This window comes from Megalobrama amblycephala, linkage group LG2, assembly GCF_018812025.1.
Source record: "Megalobrama amblycephala isolate DHTTF-2021 linkage group LG2, ASM1881202v1, whole genome shotgun sequence".
NCBI lineage: Eukaryota > Metazoa > Chordata > Actinopteri > Cypriniformes > Xenocyprididae > Megalobrama > Megalobrama amblycephala.
Genome location: NC_063045.1, coordinates 21,928,067 through 21,938,769, shown reverse-complemented (window position 1 = coordinate 21,938,769; position 10,703 = coordinate 21,928,067). Strand labels below are relative to the sequence as shown.

The window sequence follows — 10,703 nt, the reverse complement described above, 5'->3', positions numbered from 1 at the left end:
TTTGTATAATGTTGCATCTACGCCACTAGGTGTCATCGCAACACAGACAGTACTAAAATAAATACATTAATCCAGGCAAACTGGTAAATATTAAACAGTGTAGCATTAGATATTTGTTTTTATCCGTGTCTTTACCCATCTTCATTTTTTGGCATGTGATATCTCAGTTTCCGAACAGTTTCAGTGGACAAACCTGTTATGAAAGCCCATTTCCGTCACATAAGAAAAAAAAAAAAACCCTGACATAATTGACTTAAAAATCGAAATTATGACATAAAATTCATAATTACATAAATTATCTCGATGTCTTTTCTAAATGACATTGTGAAGCAGCTCAAATCAGCGGGTTCACCTTTAGATATAATCCCTGCATGGTTATTTAAAAAAGTGTTTAATGCAATGGATCCGACGCTCTTAAATTTTATAAACAAATGCCTTGAGTTATGAGTCGTTCCTGAGTATCTGAAACTTGCCTTGGTTCAACACAGACTTAAGAGGCCTAGCTTAGATTCCTCTGATATATCATATTTCAGACCCATTTTTAATCTTCCATTCTTAAGAAAAAATCTTAGATAAAGTAGTTTTGTATCAGCTCCAAAGTTTCTTGGTCGACAACATTTTTGATATATTTCAAACAGGCTTCAGAAAATTTCACTCCACTGAAACTTAAGTGCTTAATGACATCTTTTTAGTCACTGACTTTGGATATTCGGTAGCATTGGTACTCTTAGATTTAAGTGATGCATTTGACACAGTAGACCATAATGTTCTGCTGTCCCATTTAGAACAGATAATGGGCATCAGAGGTTCAGCCTTACATTGGTTTCAGTCTTACCTGACAAACAGGAGTTTTTCTGTTAATATTGGTAAATTTCGATCTTCTTCTGTACTATTGACCTGTGGGATTCCTCAAGGCTCTACACTAGCTCCTATGTTATTCTCTCCATACATGTTCCCTCTTGGTACTATCTTTGAGAAGTATGGCTTAAGCTATCATTGTTATGCAGACAACACACAAATATATTCTCCTCTTAAACATAAGAATGGTCTAGAACAGGTGGCCACTTGCCTTTTGGATGTTAAAACATGGATGTCTCTGAACTTTCTAAGTTTGAATGAGAGTAAAACTGAGGTTATGGTGTTTACCCCTTCTGACATACATTGTACAGCAAATGTAAATCTTGGTGTTCTGGCACCTTATGTTAAGCCACATGTGAAAAATCTGGGTGTGGTGTTGGATAGTGCCCTAAAGCTTGATAGACAGGTTAACCAAGTTGTGAAGACAAGCTTTTACCTGTGCGTTATAGGATAAATTTAAAAGTTCTTTGATTAATTTTCAAGTTGTTAAATGGGTTAGCACCATCTTACCTTTCTGATCTGCTGACAGTCCATCAACTTGCAAGAGCTCTTAGGTCTGCCAATTTGAAGCTCTTAGTGGGTCATGATCTAGGCTCAAGTCTAGGGGAGATCGAGTCTGCTCCAAGACTTTGGAACAGTCTGCCTACGGAAATTAGATCTGCTCCTACTCTGCCCATTTTTAAATCTAGTTTAAAAACTTCTTTATTTGATCTTTTGATGCAGTTGTCCTGCTTTGATGTCTCTTAGTTTTTATCTGTGATTTTGTTGTTTTATTCTGTTAATGGTTTTTATTTTGTACAGCATATTGGTCAACGGTAGTTGTGTTTAATTGTGCTTTAAAAGTAAATTGAAATAAATAAATAAAAATAATTATAAAAAGTCAAAATTATGACAATCATAGGCTAGTCAAAATTATTTTATTTTTTTACCAGTGTTCCAAAGTGTGTTATAGTCTATAGCCTTACTGCAAACATGCCAATTGTTCAAAACATCAGAAAATAGAAAATAAAAATTAGTGGTGGTATTTTTTTAAATGTATATAAATAAAAAATATACTTTGTAACTTTTAAGGTAAAATTCACTACAAAAAAAACTCCATTCAGAGTGAACTCTCGGTTACACACATAGGGAACGAGACACTGTAAACTTTGGAGAGGCAGCTCACTGCAGATCTTGACGTCAAGCTCTCCCTCTCTGGATGTAATGGGTGGAGCTTGAAGGTCCAGCCACACCCAGAACCCAATCTCTAAACCTAATTAGGTCAAGCTCCACCCATTAGGTTGAGTGAGAGGGAGATGGATGTCATTTGGCTCTGAAGTGAGCACCACTTGCATCTTTGACATACTCCTTCATTACTGCTATGACTTCTTTCATAGAAATCTGAGGAGTGATGCTGTGAGTTCAACCTCTTAAGACACGATTGGTGCTGCACTTCAGAGGGCATCACTAGAGCTATAAGCTAATGAATTGCTGTGATTTTATGCCATAAACGAACAACATTTGGGTTCCCCAAAGAACCTTATATTGAACAGTTCATAAAAGAACCAATTTTTCTTAGTGTAATGAACATTTTAATAATCTAAAAAAACCTTTTGTGAAATGGAAAGGTATCTATATGGCCTTCAGACAACTGTCACACCTTGAGGGTGTTCCACAGTTACAGTACACAGTGTCTTATTCCCCACACAGAGAACCATTGTTATATATGTAACCGAGATGTTTTCCTGTTTGCTGTGCTGAGGTTTAATGTCCCCAAAAACCTCTGTAGACCCATTTAACCATTTGGTAGCAACTGGCTTTTACAAGACACATAAAAGCTTTTGAAAAAAATGAAAATATCTAGAGCTTGTGTTAACCACAGACTTTATTTCAGGCATTTAACCAAAAACTCATTTAAAAAAAAAAACATTGACTTGGACAATGGATCTGGATGTGCATAAGTACTGATTCAGAAGTATTAAGTGCAGTCTTCAGATTATTATGATGTAAATGCTATCAAATGAGCGTTTTCCTTCTCATTTGAGTGGGTTTATCTAGATTTTGAAAAAATAACCTATGCACACATTATAGAACATACTTTTTAACAGTTGAAGTTCGTTCTTAATGAAATGTAGTACCTGCTCTATCAGCGGTTTTGGATGCAGTGTCTGCTCTGTTAGCAACAGGAGGTAAAGGATGGAGCTAAGTGCACTTCAATTGCTCAACACATCACAGTATATTTGACTAGGAAGAGGAACAATTATTAGGGGCCAAGCACCGAAGGTGCGTAGGCACCTATTGTAATCGTTGGCGTTCCGTACTCTTATTCTTCTTCTTCTTCCGCTCTTAAATGTCTATGGCAGCCCATAGAACCGCTTGCGGGAAAGTTGTGAAATTTGGCACACAGTTAGAGGACAGTCTGACCTTTGTCCATAGCAAATTTGGAGTCTCTAACTCAATCCCTCTAGCACCACCAGCTGTCCAAAGTTGCACTTATGTTTATGCTAATAACTTTTGAACCGTAAGGACTAGAAACAAAATTCTTTTTTCTCTCTGATTCCTTAGGTCAAGCTGATTCAAATTTTCTGAAAAACTTACTTTTTCGAACTCCTCCTAGGCCGTTACTCCAACTGGTCTCAGTAGATTCCTGAGAACATAGATATCAAATTTGCCATAGTCAGCTGGACTTCCTGTCCGCCATATTGTTTTTCTTTGAAAACCTACTTTTTCAAACTCCTCCTAGACCGTTGCTCTGATTTTCACCAAAATCGAACTGTATCATCTCCAGACCATGCTGACAAAAAGTTATGAATTTCAAGTCGATACGTCAAACCGTTTTCGTATACCGGAGCAAGGAATTTGAGGCATGATGCAAAACGCACTCTTGAAGCTGTATCTCTGCAATGCTTTGACATATTGACACCAAACTTTGCAAGTGTCATTGTCACCTCACTCTGACCATACCACAACAATTTGGACACAGCGTCACCAATTGGTCGAAAGTGATGAACCAGTAAATCCTCATTTTTGATCATTTTTTTTAGCTCTTTTGCCTAAAATGATCTTAATACGTCTTTAATTGCTCACAGTTGCAGTTGGTCTGATGCTTACAGCCATGTTGGCTGGCTTCTTGTGCCGTTTTTGTGCTTGGCCCCATAATTGCTGCTTGCAGCTATATTTATATTTGAAAATATAATTTTGACTAGTCATTTCTATGTACGTGTCATACAAATATCTCAAATATCTCATCTTTCTTACTAATCAAATTAGAGAAAATCTGCATCATTATTATAATGCAATTGCGAACTATAATTATGGATAATCAACATGCAGCATTAAATGATAAAATGGCCTGCCATAAACACACCCTTCAGTCATTTCATCTCAGTATCAACATTTGTGAGATTTAGTCAGTCTTTTGAGGGTAAGATGGACCCCCAGAATTATTGGCACAAATACCTTAGAGCACGGGTTCCCAAACACATTCCCAGAGCCTCCCCAGCACTGCACATTTTGAATGTCTCCTTTGTCTGACACACCCATTTCAGGTCTTGGAATAGGCATGGGCAAACTTGGTCCTGGAGGGCCACTGTCCCTGCAGAGTTTAGCTCCAACCTTAATCAAACACACCTGGACCAGCTAATCAAGGTATTCAGGATTACACGCAGGTGAGTTTTATCATGGTTGCAGCTAAAACTCTGCAGGGCAGTGGCCCTACAGGACAGAGTTTGCCAATGCCACTGGAACGCAAGCCTACAAAACATTAGCCAAAAAAGCGTAACAGCTAATGCTTACACTCCGGTTGTGGCGGTACGCACGGAAGGAGACTAGAGGCCATTACATGATAGGCTGAAAGGTGCCGCAAGTTAGCCGTTACGCTTTCTCCAATGGTAAGAGATACAGACCCTCACATCTCCCCATAATAATACAATCTCTGGAGTTTGCCCATCCCTGTCTTGGAGTCTTGACTAATGAGCTGATGATCTGAATCAGGAGTGTTTGATTAAGGAGACATGCACTCTCAGAAAAAAGGCACAAAAGCTGTCACTGGGGCAGTACCCCTTTCAAAAGGTACACCTTTATACCTAAAGAGTGTATATTAGTAACTTAAAGGTACATATTGGAACCAAAAGTGTACATATGAGTACCTAAATGGTACATATTAGAACCTTTTTAAAGGGTACCATCTCAGTGACAGCTTTTGTACCTTTTTTTTTTCTGAGAGTGTACAGTGTTGGGAAGGCTCCAGGAATGTGTTTGGGAACCCCTGCCTCAGAGGAATACATTGACTTTAAATTTAATTTTCTTTCAAATAAGAAAATATTTCATTTTATTAATGTCTGCAAAAATTCTGTAAACTATACTACTAACCAAACAATCCCTGAAAACTAAACAATGGTTTAACTCATGTGACTAACATCATGTGATGTCATTCTTATGCTGCTGATATTTTGAACACATTTTGGTAAATATCCTCTTAATTTTTTTTCTATATTTTCTATATTTTATCTCCAATGAATCATCAATGAGTATATTAATTGCCCATCAACTATCTATGGAACATTGTTATGGTTTACAATACTTTTATGAATTTATTTGAAAAAAATATTAAAATATGAAGTTAGCCTGATCAAGAAAATTACATTTGGTTGGCCAAACAAGCCATTGAAATTATGAGGAAAAATGGTGAAATTGTTAACTGCGTTACTTACTTACGTCAGCCGTTACTGTCTGTTACTGTCATTGTCAACTGTTACTTGCGTCAACTGTTACTGTCATTGTTAACTGTTACTTGCGTCAACTGTCATTGTCAACTATGTTATTGTTATTGTCAACTATGCCTGGACAGATTTTTTACATTTTAAATATGCTTTTGATATTATTTTAGGGTATAGTTTATATCCACATGGACTAGAGTTTTGCATGGCATTCTTAAAACTACCAAAATTATCTTTAAAGTAGATTTATGATTAAATGCTCTTGTCCTTAATGACCATGCTGAGAAATTTACACAAATATCTGCAAAAAAATTTAATTCTTTTAAGTCTTAAAGTCTTTTAAATTAGTCACTGTACATAGAATAGACTAAATAAATCAACAAACAGTTAAAATTTGAGTAACTTAATCAGTGTATGTAGTGCATACATTTTGTTAATAATAGTTGACAAACTCACCAGGGAATTTTTTTTGTTTTTTTGTTGGTAATATCAAAATGGTGTTTAGCAGATATGTTACACTGATAAAATATATAAACTAAATCCAATAGTTGTTTTATTGAGAAAGCATTTTGCTGATATGAAATGTACCCTAAATTAAAGAAAAGTAAATTATTATTATTATTTATTTTGGACTGCACACAGAAATCCTTCTATTTAAACTCTTATTTTGTATTCAAAGTTACGGTTTAAATGTTCTTCTTTTTTATTTGGTCAAGTCAAAACAGCAACAAAATATTAAAGAGACAAGACAACTTTTCTTAAATAAACAATTTATATCTCACATTCAAAGTTGTCATATTTTTTTTTAAAAAAAAAAAAAAAAAAACATCCATGCAACAACAATAAAGAGAAAAGGATTGTTTTCAGGATGAGGAGTAATAATATTCTTTCTTTTTATGCCAAATCTATGAATGTGGGATCCTCTCTTCGGCACAAATGAAAGGTTTAGATACATAAACCAGCTACAGAATGATGCCAACATGTTAGTAATGATGTATTCTAACTTTAGTACATTGCTCATTTATTGTGAGAGAACACATCACGCATGTGGCATTTGTTCTTCAAACATTTCCCTTCAATGGTTACGGAAATTATCTGATTGTGCTGTGATGACTTTGTTAAACAATGTACGCGATACACTCCTGGGCTCCCAGTTATGGCTATTGACCAAAATCACACGTCTAAATACAGACACATCCCTACGGCACAACTCCGCATAGATGCCATGTTTTGTAATGTTGATTTATGATTTATACACCACATGTGACCAAAGTCAATAAATGTAGGACAAGACGAACGAACAAAGTTATTACAAGTATATTTGCTCAACTGCTACTACAGGTGGATGTGATGTCTGTTTCCCAGAGAATGCAGAAAAGTGTCCATGTTTCAGCAAAAGGATGATACTATAGTGCAATAAATGATTCACCTAGACAGAGAACATGCTGAACGTGTCATTCTGCACTCAACTGACTTGACAAGAATGAACCTAGGGACAAATCTTGCTACATTTGCTGATGGTGGGCAAATTGTCACTGTGTATCGGTGTAGTTAAGAGACAACCCTTCAAAATGACTCCAAAACAAAACAAAGTCATGCTCTTGTAATGGTGTTTATAATAATTTACAGTGCAGAAGTTAGTGAGCACTAACTAAAGCAAAGATAAGTTTCTTAATCAGTCATTTTAACTCATTTGTTTTTCAACAAAAATATCTAAATATGCCTAAAACAACTGGAGGATGAATAAAAATGGTTTCAAATATTAAAGTTTTTTCAAGATTTGCCAATTGGGTAAGAAATTAATCTGAGATTTTATTATTTTTTTCTTCTGTAAACAAGTCTTAATACCTTACACAATTTTGCTTTTCAAGGTTTTAAGGATGTTTAAAAATTCTGACAGATTGAGAAAATTATTTTTTTGCAGTGAGGTTTTCTTCTGTAATGAGAACCTCGTTACTGACAGGGAAAGACTTTGTAACACAAGGGTAATCTAAATTCAAGACTACAAATATACTATCCCAACAAATATGTAAAAACTGTAAAATGTAATGATTGCTCTAAATGTACAGAGTTAAGACAGCTACCAAAAAAGCCCCCCCAGAAACAAAAAAACCTGACCGGTTAAATAGACGCGCATAGCTAAGCTTAATTCACCTATTGCCATAAGGCCAGAATCATCATGTTGTCATCAGAGATGAGTGGTTTAAAACCTCCCTTTAAACACCTCCAACTCCTACAATAAAGCTTTAATCAACGACTCTGAGCTAAACTGCTCCCTTTATAACTCCTGGAGAAATGCTGAGAACAGCTCATATTTCACCCCCACCCCCCAAATAACACAAGAAAAAAACAATACTGCATAAAGTATTTTAAAACCATTAAGACTTTGTTTGCATTGTGGCATGATTTTCATAGTTAAGCATATTTATAATATATTAATAAATGAAAAACAAAATCAGTGTTTCTGGATAGAATGTTTTGTTGATTGCATTATAATAAGATATGGGGAGAAATGCTTTCATGCTTAAATTAACATGAAAATAATAATGGCACAAAAATCTTAAAGGTCCTAAAAATAGGCTTTATTTAGGCAATATAATAAGATTTATTTCTTGTGATTTGGGGTAAAATATGACCTGTGCATTTCTTCTTGCAATTCACTCACACTGACACACACAGACACACACACTTGCACTCTCTATGGCAATCCCACACTTTAAGAGAGACCCTGACAGCGGACGTGCCCTGAGCTCACAGTTCATGACTGCAGTACTTCAGTTGGCCACATGGTGGTGATGAATCCATGTGACAAACAAACTGAAACATCTTCTGATGAGGGGAGGCAGACTAGTAGCCATTTCTTTCATGACAAGAGAGTCAAGAACCTTCCTCCATTTCTTATGTATATGAATCCCTCATGGTTCAAATACTAAGTGAGAAACAGAAAACACACCTTTAGGTTTGCATTAATGTGCAATCTTTATATCTATGAAAATGTCAATAGTCTGGAGGGAGGAGCTTTTTACATTGGACTGCAACTAAAGGAACAATGGGTTTGGCTACTGGTTCTCCTCACGGATTTGCTGCAAAATGTTGATGAGGCTCTCTAGTCCAAATACGTAGCCGCGGTCAGGGCCGTCATGGACGGTTTGGTCATCCCGGAAACCTTTGAAGGTGCTGTGGGCGAAGTCTATCATGCGCACATCCACACTGAGCACCTGAGGAGGGGTATGGGGCTCAGAGACCAGTGGCTTCTCCAGAGAACCAAGCAGTGTGGCCTGATTTTCCTTTTCAGGTGGCAGTTCTGAGGGTTTCTGCCACCCGTCAACAGACTCTGGATCCTTGCCCTCATATATGATGAGCAGCGAGCTGGAGTAGAAGCGGTACGAGGCCTGGCGCTCCAGGACAGCCTTCAAGCTACACAGTTTGCTCAGGATAGGCTCAAAAAGGTCTTTGCGCAGTTGCGTGCCATTGTGCATGAACTGAAAGAGTGCATGCCGAAATCCCTCAATGGAAAGACTACGGCCATAGTACTTGTTCCTGCATAGATAATGACCTGTGTCCATCTGGTACACCTGCAGAATAAGGAGATGAGGAGAGGTTGGTAAGGCTGATGCAACTAAATGAAGCTATGATGGCCAAAATGGCTTGTGATTAATCACCTGTTATATTCTGTCAAGACTTGATTATACAGTCTTCAAGCCTTTCACTGGCTTTTGCTTTCAATCACTTTGCTCTTTGGTCAGGCCAATGTTTTAAGCTACACAATGTAACTTTTTTAATAAAAAAAAATGACAATGTTATTAAAGGGTTAGTCCACCCAAAAATGAAAATTATCCCACTCACCCTGAAGCCATCGTAGGTGAACAGTAAACCATATGGCTTTAGGGGGTTAATAAAGGCCTTCTGAAGTGAAGTGATGAGTTTTTGTAAGAAAAATATCCATATTTATAACTTTATAAACTAGAATTACTGCCGTAAGAGTGAACTTTGACCTGATGCATGACGTATTGATGAACACAGAAGCACAGAGTACAGAGCAAAACAAAACACCGGTCACGAATTAGAAGTCTAAAAAGAGAATTAAAGAAATGTCGGAGGAGCTTGAGTTTGTTGCATCCTACAACATCCTACGTTGGAACTCGACTCTCTCGTGAGCACGTGGATAGATGTTACTGAAAGCTAATGATTATACTCTATAAAGTTATAAATATGGATATTTTTCTTAAAAAAAAACACATCGCTTCACTTCATAAGGCCTTTATTAACCCATTGGAGCCGTATGGATTACTTTTATGATGGATGGATGCGCTTTTTTGGGCCTAAAATTCACGGTTACTATTCACTCCCATTATAAAGCTTGGAAGAGCCAGAATATATTTTAATAAAACTCCTATTGTGTTTGGCTGAAAGAAGAAAGTCACATACACCTTGGATTGCTTATATGGGATAATTTTTTTTGGGTGAACTAACCCTTTAATGAGGGTATGCAAAAAGAATCCACCTTCCAAACCGTGTCTTAACTCAAATACACTTTGATAAACCTATAAAGCAAAACAAGCAAAGTTTACAAGCAAAAAAGGAAAGAGACAGAGTCTGTATTAAAACCCGGATCTATATTGGCTTGCCTACTAGAATATTCTACAGCAGGTCTTCAACTCTGCTCCAGTGTTATGGAAGCTTATGGGTAGCAATATTCAATTTGAAATGTAATATGCAAAATGGCAATGCATTTCTTTGTATTTAAATTAACATTTTCCATACCATATGTGCAAAGTTTGGAACAAAATGATAATTCAAATTCAATATAATTTATATTTGCTATTTCCTACATTAGTTTTAACATATAATTTAAACATATATTTTAACATTTTATTAGTTGCAAAATTAAAATTAAAATGTACTACAGAAATTATTATATATGTTTAACATGTTTAAGCAAAAATTGTTGCAAATGATCATTTAAAAGTTATTTTTCTTAGGGTGTCTGAAATCACACCTATGTCGTGCAGCATAATGGAAGCGGAAAAGTTGTGTACACCGGACGCGAGCGTCAAAAGATAATAGAACCCATTATAATAATCAGTGATATTTTCTACACTGGATGCGGCGCGGAAGACAGCTTCCAGAATCTACACGAGTTCAATC

General features: G+C 36.3%; 1 protein-coding gene across 1 annotated transcript in view; it reads right to left on the bottom strand.

Moving 5' to 3' along the window:
* Positions 1–6,412: 6,412 nt before the first annotated feature.
* Positions 6,413–10,703, bottom strand: part of ip6k1 (inositol hexakisphosphate kinase 1) — a 44,560-nt gene continuing 40,269 nt past the window's right edge. The window contains exon 5 of the mRNA XM_048166879.1: positions 6,413–9,130. Coding sequence (XP_048022836.1) covers positions 8,615–9,130 — 516 coding nt within the window. The 3' untranslated portion in view covers positions 6,413–8,614. The remainder of the gene's footprint in view (positions 9,131–10,703) is intronic.